The sequence below is a fragment of the Acipenser ruthenus genome, chromosome 7 (genome assembly GCF_902713425.1).
Source record: "Acipenser ruthenus chromosome 7, fAciRut3.2 maternal haplotype, whole genome shotgun sequence".
NCBI lineage: Eukaryota > Metazoa > Chordata > Actinopteri > Acipenseriformes > Acipenseridae > Acipenser > Acipenser ruthenus.
This window is the reverse complement of record NC_081195.1, coordinates 50,700,227-50,712,849: the sequence shown is the minus strand read 5'-3', so window position 1 is coordinate 50,712,849 and position 12,623 is coordinate 50,700,227. Positions and strand designations below refer to the sequence as shown.

General features: G+C 39.5%; 2 protein-coding genes across 3 annotated transcripts in view; both read right to left on the bottom strand.

Annotated features, from left to right (window-relative positions):
• Nucleotides 1–2,211, bottom strand: part of znf800a (zinc finger protein 800a) — a 31,906-nt gene extending 29,695 nt beyond the window's left edge. For both annotated transcript variants that reach the window (XM_034025247.3, XM_059027228.1), the window contains exon 1: nt 1,959–2,211. The gene's annotated coding sequence lies outside the window, so the exon portion shown is untranslated. The remainder of the gene's footprint in view (nt 1–1,958) is intronic.
• A 1,731-nt stretch (nt 2,212–3,942) lies between these two features.
• si:dkey-42p14.3 (EF-hand calcium-binding domain-containing protein 10) lies at nt 3,943–9,281 on the bottom strand. Its single transcript, XM_034024665.3, has 5 exons — nt 9,148–9,281; nt 8,652–8,796; nt 5,331–5,495; nt 4,889–4,979; nt 3,943–4,136 (listed from the first exon to the last, which is right to left on the bottom strand). Exons 2-5 carry the CDS (start codon nt 8,752–8,754, stop codon nt 4,094–4,096), a joined length of 402 nt encoding a protein of 133 aa, XP_033880556.2. The 5' UTR covers nt 8,755–8,796; nt 9,148–9,281; the 3' UTR covers nt 3,943–4,093.
• Between the last annotated feature and the right edge of the window lie 3,342 nt (nt 9,282–12,623).

Here is a 12,623-nt window from a genome sequence, read left to right as displayed (position 1 = left end):
TGCATTGCCTTGTAAACAATGTTAAATGATTAAGATACTAACTTAAGGCTGAAACTTCTACTACAAAAGAATAAGGATGGATATCGGTTGTTGAAACTCACCAATTAACTATTCAGTTTAAACAGATGTAACACATTTCCCAGACAAATCTTTTTAGTAGCCGCTATTGCTATGCAACTTTCTACAAGTCTACAGGCTTTCTGAATTAATCTACAGCGAAAATGAAAAGACGATGTACAGTAAAAGGAAATGACCATACCCTCCATACACATTATCCATATTACCACAGTCTTCTGCGCTACAACGCATAATTCTACCTCACTTGAATGCATGATGACAAAAATGTATGTATGCTCATATTAAATTGTAAAAGTTAGATCACTTTTGTATATAAACAAACAGAGCACAACTGCTCTCCTAACAAGAACAAAACGTTTTTATACAGTATAGACGTATGATAGTTTAATACGCCAAAGTCGTACAGACATGTTACAATACTAATGCCAGAAAGTTACATTCAATAAAAAATACTTGAATACAAGATACTGTATTCTGCTAGACACCTTGCCGCAGTTTAGTCAATTTACGTTTTCCAAACACATCCAGGAACTATATGATGTATTTGTAACACTCGTCATTTGCTTTTGAAGATTCCATAAACTCAATAGAAATATTACTTGATTGAATACATAATAACGCTCCCGTTTATTGTTTTCTTAATCGCCTCTCTGTCAAGTCTGTCGCCTGTAGGTACGACGAGAGGACCACTGCAGGTGACAACACTGGCACCAATTCGTTTTCAAATGCAATCTACGCGCATGCCTTACATTATAATATGAAACCCCAAATTAAAGCATTTCTCATGCAATACACACAGTATTAAAAATAATAATTACAAAACCCATAGGTAGTTTTTATTTGTAATACTGGACATCAGCGTTCAATTAAATTACTGTTGTTGTATTGTCACTGATCAATGCAAAGTGCTGTAAACTAGCGCTTTAACATAAACGTTTGTTTGATCAAGTACTGTAGGAATAAATGACTTTAAAATAGAATAGGCATAGACCACGTTGCTGAAATGCTTGGCTACATCCAGGGGGACACATAGACGTACCGATTGGACAAGGAGGCAGCTGCAGAAACTTTGAATTGAATTCCCCCCCCCCCCCCCCCAAAAAAAACCCTGTATTCCATTCTCATGGCACGATTTGCATCGCCGCATTATCCCCCGAAATCTCCTTTACACGGCTACATTGTCAGCCCAAAACGCCACTATTTTGGTCCACAAAAGGCCAGATTAACTTGATCAAAGGAAAAGTCAAGTACAAAATGCACTTTTCAAACCGTAAAAGAGAGGCCCCCTTTACAGATTGCTGCATGGTAAGGGACTGCAGCGTAAAAACCGGCTGTACCAAACAAAATATATCCAAACAACTGAGTGTGTTGACCTAAACACTTTTCATGAAGAGGGGCCTGTAACTGATCAAAAAATCTAAATATGAAATCTGCCCGTCGGCGTATAGTTTACCAGAACCTCCCCAAAACGGGCCAATACTCAGCTGCAAAATGTGCGCTTTGCGGCTCGGTGCCACCTTTTCCAAGTATCAGCTTGGCGCACAGGACTGGTGACCCTTCCGGCTTTGCGCGTCTTTCCACGGCCTTCCATTAATTACAAAATCATATTAAAACGATCAAATAGGAAACTAGTCGTTTGATAACCCTGGTTCTCCAAGTTAAGTACCCCTACGACAAGGTTTGAGGTCAGTTTTGACTTCAAAAACCAATGCGTTTCTCCTCGCAGTTGTAGAAACAAAAGAGACCGATGACGCCATTTTCTGCAAAAAAACAACCACGTACGGGAAACATAGGCAAGTAATCAGGTCGCTTTTAGCGCGCCTCTAGGCCCATCTTTTTACAACCAAACCGGTTCGAAATGTCCTCTGTGACGTTCTCACCTGAAAAGTCCTGACTAAGGTCAGAAATCCTGGTAAAACCGTGTGCGGTAACGGGTTTTTGTCTGTGTGGCTTCCTTGCGTGTCCGTGTCTCGGTATCTCTACTGGAGATTGTTTATTACTGCTCTCAGCACCGGTTCACTCGCTGTAGCTGTTCCTTCAGCAGCTGCCTTTGTGCACTGAGAGGGAGACCTTTCAGAACTAAAGAGCTGCTGCTGCGCAAAGGTGCAGTCCTCATTCTTGTCTACAGCAATGCCAGTCCTTTTCTTCATTCTTAATTAACCCAAGTTTCCGTGTGCAAATATAGTGCTTTTACCAATTTAAATAAACTTTGTTTTGTGTTAGTTTTTATTTATTTATCATCAAACAAGATTCTTTATTTGTTGGAAGAAGTTTCACTGTTTGACTGGGTTTCCCTTAAATGTAGTCATCCCTTTCTTAATCAGAAAAAAAGCTATTAGTAGCAGTAACCCTTCCATTTTAAATTATTTTTTAATTATTATTTATACATGGACACTCAGATGTAAATCTGTGAATTTAAAAATTCCTGTATTTTCCTTTGGGGGAGGGGGGGATAAAAAAATTAAAATGCTTTCACATATATGCTAGTGTATATGACAGTATACTATATATACACACATTTCAAGTAAATAATCTTGAATTTCAAAACAAAGCATTATTCTGTTCTACTGTATTCTAGTTCTATTCTTAATCATAAATATGTAAATTAAACTATTTTTCTTTGGTCCTTGCTTAGTCATTCCAATCCATTATTTCGGCTCCTTATCTTCTTTCTTCCTCAGCCGCCTTCTTACAATACCAGTTTGTCTCACAATTTCTTCAATTGTTTGCTTACAACTATTCTGTTAATAGCACCACTGATGTATGCTACTGTATGCAGATTCTGATCAGATTAAATTAAGTTTGGAACAGCTTTAGCCATATTTAAACAATACATGTTTCTGGACTAGGTCTTATTTTGTAATGGTCATAATTGAATCAAACAGACCCATTTAAAAATGATTTCCTTTCCATACTCTAAAGTCACTGATTTTCCAGCAACAGGCTTGTCAGTCAGTATCCCATATTTTCTCCTGACTAGATTTGTCACTATGATATGCTCTGCATTCAGCAGGGAATTGCTGTGAAAAGTACCAGTCTCACACTGGAATGGACCCAGACAAAGGAATAATAATGCAGCAATTACATGAACTCCAAGCTGTATTTTAATGGATCACATTATTAACCACCTGAATGTTCTGTGGTCTAAGTAAGGTGTTAAGGGCCCACATTTTCTTTAGTGTTTTATAAGTACAAAGTACCCACACTACTCTCAATCAGCACAATGTGGCTGATTTAATGAATGCACACATTTGTAAACCTACACCTCTTTATAATAATAGAATACAGCTAAAATACAAGCTTACTTAATGGCAACTTTAACTTGAAACAGCCTACTTGTAAGGTGTCCATAATGCGTGTTTTAAATTCAGATTTCAAAGTTCAGTCAAGAATAAATGATGCTGCATTTTTACTAAAGACCTATTTCTCTAAGATTTGGTCTGTGATAATATGTTTTCACAAATTAGGTAAGACAAAATTAACTAGATAAAACAGAACTATGTGTATTTAAGTGTAAAGAATATCCCTGACATGGATATAAACAAATATGTCACTGGCATTTAATACCCAAAACCACAGCTGTTAATACAAAAGTCTTATCATGACTAATTATATAAGCATGAGGTGATGAAAAAATGTTTAATCACAATATACTGTATATGTAAAACTATGTAAATGTGACAGATAACTTCACATATAACCAGATTATGACTCAATAACTTGTGCTAAAATTTCCAAAGCATATTTCATCACAATTGAATACGCATTACTATGTGTAAAACTAAATAATACAATGGCAGCACTATGCAGATATTGGTCACTACGACCTATAGATAATAATGTTAAAAATATCAAATGAATGTAAAAAGCAAAATAAATTAGTTTTCATAAGAACTGCATCTTTATTTGTTAAATGTGCATGTTGATTGTAAAAAATAAACATCACAAGATCAGGTCATTGTGCAATATACACAGTAGGTTCGAAACAAATGGATACAGTAATCATTTGCTCTTGTCATGATTTAAAAGTGGCAGAAGATTTTAATAATCCATCCTTCCTGCAAAAAAACAAAATAAGACATGGTATTAACTTTTGTACAGCCATTCATCTGCATTTATGTATCCTGGGCTCTAGGATTTAGTCATTTTTGCTAGTGTACGTGGGGCCATTGTCTTGCTGGAAAACAAAACTCTGAATTACAACCATTCTGCGAGCGACAGTATCTTCTACTTTTTCTTTCTTATATTTTTACACTCCCTACAAACTATGTTAAGTTAACATCCATTTTGTTTCCACTTTATGTACAGACCATCAGCAAGTTACTAGTTTCTAAGAATATTGTAGGACTCATTTTTTTGTTTGTTTGTTGTTAAAGGTTACCCATTGTTCCACCCAGGTGCCTTTTAATAACTTGATACTATGGTACTAGGTTAATGACAGCATATTGTAAATATCACCCTAAAATACTTTCTACATGCTGATATAATTAGCTGTCTTCATTTCAACCACAGCAAGCAATTTAGCTGGCATGTATAACACTAGAGAATCACAGAATACAGCTGTTTACTAAAGAAATAACTAATAACTCAGTGTTTTGACCTTATCATCCAAAATCATAAAAAGTAATGATTACTTTATTTATTAATGTATTTAGTTATTATGGTATTGTTTACAAGGGGGTCTTGTTATGGTACTCAGACAGAGCTATCAAGATGCAGGCACAGTGCAAGCATCTCACTAAACACAAAACACATGCAATTAAACTTTTCAGTTTTATTATTTTCCTTCATAAACACAAACAACACTCACGCTTCTTTCTTGAATGTTTCCAGTGTTATTCTGTTGTAATCTGCTCCTTGTGGAAATGCATCAAACTGTTTTAATCCTATGGTATTCAGCGCTAAACAAACAAACAAAAAAATGTTATATGTACTGTATATATATATATATCACAGTTAAAAAAAGGTATTAAAAAGAAACATAGGTAAAGGGATAGTAGTTTCAAATGTTATTGGATTTATTTATGTATTTAAATGGGTTGTATAGGTTTAGATAATCAGGGGGATTCTTATACTGTACATAGAACAATATTGTCCATAACTATGAAATACTAAATAGTGCTAAGTATTTCTAAAAAGAGAACAACACTGGAGCATCAGAACTCAGAACCAGTGTGATTGAAACATTATAATAAGGTAGAGCACAGGTGAAAACGTTAAAACAAAACAAAACAAAAAAACCCACAGCTTACCTTCTTTGTACTGGCCGAGAGTAATATATCCTTGCCTTGTGGGATCCAGTATTCCAAAAATAGCCTCTAAATTTGATTCATTAAATAGACAAGGATAATCCCTAGATGTTGTTCTGGCTAATTTCAGCTTCTCAAGTTGAGTTATCAAAAACTCACAGGGTCTTTCTGTGTAAATAAAATAAAATAAATATAATTGTATAATCAAATGATTATGGGGTGCCATGTGTAAAAAAAAAAAAAAAAAAAGTTAACATTTTAACGTGTTTTTTTCCAGATTTAACTCAAATCTTGTATTTTTTCCTAGATTTAATTTAAATCTTGTATTTTTTCCCCAGATTTATAAATGTTGTGAAAATAAATACATATTATGATGTTTTGATGTTTAGATGTGAAAAGCTCAGGCCGGACAGACCTACCAGTCAATCTCTATTAGAAAATACATTTTAAAAATACTTTTAAAAAAAGCCATAGTCCATCCCTCGCTAAACCAGACATTTCAGGAGACAGATAGGTGGTCCAAAAAAATGAGGTGTCCAGCCCCGACCTAAATCCAATCGAAAAATTGTGGCATGACTTGACGATTGCTATCCATCAGCGCTCCCCAAGGAACTTGACAGAGCTTGAACAGTTTTGTAAAGAAGAATGGTCAAATATTGCCAAATCTAGGTGTCCAAAGTTGGTAGAGACCTATCCCAACAGACTCACAGCTGTAATTGCTGCCAAAGGTGCTTCCACCAAGTATTAACTCAGGGGGGTGGAGACTTATCCCATTATGATCTTTCAGTTTTGTATTTTTAATATATCATTTTTTTTTTTCTCCTTAACAGTGTGGAGTATGGTGTGTAGATAAGTGGAAAAAATCCTCATTTAAATGCATGAAACTCTGAGGCACTGACACAACAAAATGTGAAAAAAGTTCAAGGCGGTGTAGACTTTCTATAGGCACTGTATATATACACTACCGGTCAAAAGTTTTAGAACACCCCCATTTTTCCAGTTTTTATTGAAATTTAAGCAGTTCAAGTCCAGTGAATAACCTGAAATGGTACAAAGGTAAGCGGTAAACTGCCAGAGGTTAAAAAAAAAAAGCTTAGTTACCAAAAACTGAAAAATAATGTACATTTCAGAGTTATACAAAAAGGCCTTTTTCAGGGAACAAGTAATGGGTTAACAACTTACAGCTGTTCTGCAGCAATGGAAGTAAATTAAGCCTTGAAAGTTGATGCTAACAATTCCTACAGGTGTCCCAACTTTTGTTGATTACTTACAAACCCTCTGTTTGTATAAAAGCAGCGTTGGAACAGACTGTGTTATTACACCCTCTTAAGCATTATTTGGACAGTATTGTACTGCAGGAAGTAGTATATTGCTCTCATAATGGCGAGAAAAAGGCAATTAACAAAGGAAGACAGACAGACCATTATAACCCTTAAAAGTGTAGGTCTTTCCTTTAGAGAAATTGCAAAGAAAGCCAAGGTGTCAGTGAGTACAGTTTCCTACACCATCAAAAGGCACTTGGAAACTGGAGGAAACTCTGACAGGAAGAGGTCTGGCAGACCCAAAGCCACAACAGAATCAGAAGACAAGTTTCTGAGAGTCAACAGCTTGCGTGATAGGCGGCTCACAGGACAACAGCTTCAAGCACAGCTTAACACTGGTCGAAGTAAGCAAGTCTCAGTTTTAACTGTGAAGAGAAGACTTCGAGCTGCAGGTTTGACAGGTCGAGTGGCAGTAAGAAAGCCATTGCTAAGATGGCAAAATAAGAAAAAGAGGCTTGCCTGGGCCATGAAGCACCGCCAGTGGACTACTGAAGACTGGAAGAAGGTCTTATGGACCGATGAATCAAAATTTGAACTCTTCGGTTCATCACGCAGGGTTTTTGTACGCCGTCGAGTTGGCGAAAGGATGGTTCCTCGGTGTGTGACACCAACTGTCAAACATGGAGGAGGAAGCGTGATGGTCTGGGGCTCTTTTGCTGGATCCAGAGTCGGCAACTTGCACAGAGTGAGTGGCACCCTGAACCAAAACTGCTACCACAGCATTTTGCAGCGCCATGCAATACCCTCTGGTATACGCCTAGTTGGTCAGGGGTTCACCCTACAGCAAGATAATGACCCAAAACATACCTCCAGGCTATGTCAGAACTACCTTAGAAGAAAAGAACAAAGGGTAGGCTTCAAATCATGGAATGGCCAGCACAGTCTCCAGACTTAAACCCCATCGAGCTGGTTTGGGATGAACTGGACAGAAGGGTGAAGCAAAGCAACCTACAAGTGCAACACATTTGTGGGAACTTCTGCAACAGTGTTGGGAAGAACTTTCCGAACAATATTTGATTTCCATTGTAGAAAGAATGCCACGAGTGTGTTCGGCTGTTATATCTGCAAAAGGTGGCTACTTTGATGAGTCAAAAATTTAGATTCAATTTTGTTAAACAAAACGATTCCATGATTTCTTTTTTATCTCCAATTGTTTATTTGTTCTATGCTTTAATTTCAGAGTACATTGAGACATTAAACTGCGTAAATTTCAATAAAAACTTGAAAAATTGAGGTGTTCTAAAACTTTTGACCAGTAGTGTGTATATATATATATATATATATATATATATATATATATATATATATATATATATATATATATATATATATATATATATAAACTGCAGTGTACAACATTGAAGGCATATGAAAAAAAGGTTGTTTTTTTAATGTACACAAATGTTTGTTTTTAAAAGATTTAAAAAAATCTTATTTCAGGGCGTTTTGGGCAAAAGCCCTTCTTCAGCTGTTTAAGAAGAAACAGCTGAAGAAGGGCTTTTGCTGAAGCGTCCTGAAAATAAGATTATAGTTAAATAGTTAAATATAGTTCAATTCAGAGCAAAATGCATTATAGTATTTTCATGGGAACAGTTAAAGCTTTGAATAAAGCAAAATGAGTCTAGAGCAGCAATATATTACATATTTTTTAAGCGGGGTGACAGTTCATCGATACCAATATATTTAGTCAGCAAGAATGCTCGTGGAGTAAAACTATACAGCACAAATGACGCAAGCGCCAGGGTTGCCAACACTTACAGGACGCAGTGAGATTATGGTATAGACACTGTGCCGATACGCACTGACCCAAATTGTTTGCATTATAATCTTACTTTGTTATATCTATTCTAGCTAGCGTTAATTTGGAATACGTTTTACTTTATCTGTCACATCTACTTTCAATTTGCTGAAACTCATAGTAGGTCCCTGTAGGTTTGTGTACATACTTGAATACTGACATGTCATTACCAAAACAAAACGAAACAAAACTGGACATTCTTACCTGGTCTGTGGAAGAAGAGCATACTAGTAAGATTATCCATAAGTTCTAATATTTTATGTTTCTCCAGATAATTATTTGCGTCCAGTTCCCGAGATGTCGCCATGTTTGTTATTTTGTTAGAATTCTGTTGCTAGGATACCGCTGTCTGGCGTCAGAAATTGCAAAAGAAAAAAAAGAAAAGGCGTCCACGTTACGCATCCTAGTGAGGAAGTACAGCCTTACCAATGTAAAAATATGTAAATAAGTATGTAAATACTTAATAAATATGTACGATAGATATTTACAAAGCATTCGAATCAACACCACTACATTTCCAGTAGCTCGACATTTCAACGACAATCACACTGCTAAAGACATCATTATTATTATTATTCATTTCTTAGCACACGCCCTTATCCAGGGCGACTTACAATTGTTAGAAGATATCACATTATTTTTACATACAATTACCCATTAATACAGTTAGGTTTTTACTGGAGCAATCTAGGTAAAGTACCTTGCTCAAGGGTACAACAGCAGTGTCCCCCACCGGGGATTGAACCCTCGACCCTCCGGTCAAGAGTCCAGAGCCCTAACCAGCACTACTCCACACTGCTGCCCATCACCATCTGTGGGATCAGTCAGTGCTATGGAACAAATGCTAACTGGAAACAAAGGGAACGATAGGTTACGGATGTAACCCCGGTTCCCTTTCAATTCGAAGATGACCGCCAATGATACTTTTGGGATATGCCTGCTTGTCAGGTATTCGCTGAGCATTTTATATCAAAGCTGCCTCTCTCCTCACCTTCTCGAGGAAGGGAGCAGCGGTATAGGCGGGAAAGCATATAAAGGCACTTTGGGCCATTCATGCGCTAAGGCGTCGACACCTAGTGGACCTCCGCAGCTGCAGAGGGAGAACCACAGGGGACAATGGGTCGTCTCTGCCGTGGCAAAGAGGTAAACCTGGGCTTCCCCTAAGCGTTCCAAAATACGTTGCACCACCTCAGGGTGCAGTCGCCATTCTGACGGGTGAGGACCCTCCCTGGAGAGGAGGTCCGCCTCCCAGTTCACCACTCCTGGGAAATGTACAGCCCGGAGGGACAGGAGGTGCCTCTGTGCACAGATCAGCAGCCGAAAGGCTATGCGGTGTAACCCCGGGGACTGAAGCCCCCCCTGGTGGTTCACGTACGCAACTACTGACATGTTGTCCATGTGGACAAAAGACATGTTTTTTTTGCGGAGCACAGGGAGAAAATGTTGCAGCGCGAGGTGGACTGCTCTCAGCTCTAGTTCAGGGGAGGATCCATGGATTCCTCTGCCTGCCCAGACCACGCCCCAGCCGGAGTTGGATGTGTCTGTCGTCACCACATGACGGTTGTAAATGACTCCCATCCTTACGCCTTCACTAGCGAAGTGCTTTCCAGCACGGACGAGACACTGTCAGCCAACAGTGTCTGTCACGCTTGGGGTGTAGCCGAAAGGCATTGAACCACACTTGAAGCAAGCGCATGTGAAGTAACCCCCAATTGAATGGCTGAGTACGCTGCGGCCATCAGACCCAGTAGTTTCTGGCACAACACTAATTGTACTGTGGACCCTGGTTGAAACAGGGCCAGGCAGTTGCGAATAGCAGCTACCCTGTCGTCCGACAGGTAGGCTCGCATTGTAAGGGAATCCAGCCAGAGACCCAAATAGATCGTACTCTGCACCAGTGTTAATTGTTTTTTTGCATCATTGGGGGTGAGACCCAGCCTCGACAGATGCTCCGTTACAATCGCTGTGTGGGCCACTGCTCCATCCTGGGACTGGGAACAAATCAGCCAGTCGTCCTTCAGGTCCACTGTTGTAAACCAGTTGCCCGGCTGGACAGACTGGGGGATGTGGCGATGTGTGACCATCTGGAACTTCCTCTCCCTCAAGAACCCGTTGAGGTGTCTCAGGTCTAGGATGGGGCGATGGCTGCCGTCCTTTTTTGGCACCAAGAAATACCTTGAGTAGAACCCCTCTCTTCGACAGGTGTGTTCTACGAGACTGATGGCTTGTTTTTGAAGTAGTGTTTCTACCTCTGTGCTGGTCTAAACACAGACCTGCGCTGCTCGGAACTTGCCTTCCAGGGTAAATGAAGGAATTTAGCGGCTCTCTCCATCAGTGCCGAACGGAGTTCAAGGGCGCTGGAATCTCAGACTCTAAAGCAAGCTCGGATCTGGGGACCATTACCTGAGTAAGGTCGGGGTCCTGAGTCTCTGTCTGCAAGAAGGCCTCCTCATCCCAGGAAGCCACTAGGGAGAGCTCATTCTGTTCCTCCTTGCTCATCACCACGTCCTGCTGATCAACCTCTGCAGCAACCACTGGCGAAGCCTGGGTATGCTCTGGGGCAGGCGCTGGTGGAGCTGGGGCAGATGCCTGCTTAAGTGTTCGAGTAACTGGGCCATTTGGCCCTTTAGCTTGGCAATATCCCTTGCCTGGTCCACGTTTCTGGATCTCTTTCTGCCCCTTGAGGGAGATCTAGAGCGACTGCGGGGCCACTGTGGAGCCTGCGCACACTAAATACTTTGCTTAGGGCTTGGATAAGGATTACCATTACCCCCTGGATAAGGGTGTCTGCTAAGAAATAAATAATAATAATAATACAGTAAAATAAATAAGTCTCCTATCTCCCCTGGCCATATAAGTAAGTATTCAGCTTTTCTAATCCCCTTTCCCTTCCCCCAAGAAAATGGAACAAAAGATAGCCTACTGCTTTTGGTTATACAATTAAACAGAGGGTCACTACTAATCCATTATCATGATAACAGAGTACTGCTGTTGAAATGAATGCCAACCCTGAATTAATTATGTTTTAAATGTGTTAGTACTCAAATAAACCCCGTCATATATATATATATATATAGAGCTCTGGAAAAAATTAAGAGACCACTGCAAAATTATCAGTTTCTCTGGTTTTACTATTTATAGGTATGTGTTTGGGTAAAATGAACATTTTTGTTTTATTCTATAAACTACTGACAACATTTCTCTCAAATTCCAAATAAAAATATTGTCATTTAGAGCATTTATTTGCAGAAAATGACAACTGGTCAAAATAACAAAAAAGATGCAGTGTTGTCAGACCTCGAATAATGCAAAGAAAATAAGTTCATATTCATTTTTAAACAACACAATACTAATGTTTTAACTTAGGAAGAGTTCAGAAATCAATATTTGGTGGAATAACCCTGATTTTCAAGCACAGTTTTCATGCGTCTTGGCATGCTCTCCACCAGTCTTTCACATTGATATTGGGTGACTTTATGCCACTCAACAAAACCAATCCTCAGCGTTGGGGAACATTGTCAGAGCAGAAGGAAGCAAGTTTTCTTCCAGGACAACCTTGTACTTGGCTTGATTCATGCGTCCTTCACAAAGACAAATCTGTCCGATTCCAGCCTTGCTGAAGCACCCCCAGATGAGTCAAATTTTCAGTTTTGCCCAACACCAGGTCGTCTAATGGTTAGACGGAGACCTGGAGAGGCCTACAAGCCACAGTGTCTCGCACCCACTGTGAAATGTGGTGGAGGATCGGTGATGATCTGGGGGTGCTTCAGCAAGGCTGGAATCGGGCAGCTTTGGCATGAATCAAGCCAAGTACAAGGTTGTCCTGGAAGAAAACTTGCTTCCTTCTGCTCTGACAATGTTCCCCAACTCTGAGGATTGGTTTTTCCAGCAGGACAATGCTCCATGCCACACAGCCAGGTCAATCAAGGTGTGGATGGAGGACCACCAGATCAAGACCCTGTCATGGCCAGCCCAATCTCCAGACCTGAACCCCATTGAAAACCTCTGGATTGTGATCAAGAGGAAGATGGATGGTCACAAGCCATCAAACAAAGCCAAGCTGCTTGAATTTTTGCGCCAGGAGTGGCATAAAGTCACCCAACATTAATGTGAAAGACTGGTGGAGAGCATGCCAAGACGCATGAAAGCTGTGCTTGAAAATCAGGGTTATTCCAC

What these genes read in the sequence shown, in the direction of transcription:
- si:dkey-42p14.3 (XM_034024665.3), bottom strand. Translation starts at nt 8,754, where the DNA reads ATGGCGACATCTCGGGAACTGGACGCAAATAATTATCTGGAGAAACAT. An exon ending in TCTCGGCCAGTACAAAGAAG is followed by an intron (nt 4,980 to 5,330) that starts GTAAGCTGTGGG and finishes TTGTTTGTTTAG; the next exon opens with CGCTGAATACCATAGGATTA. An exon ending in GAAACATTCAAGAAAGAAGC is followed by an intron (nt 4,137 to 4,888) that starts GTGAGTGTTGTT and finishes GTTTTTTTGCAG; the next exon opens with GAAGGATGGATTATTAAAAT.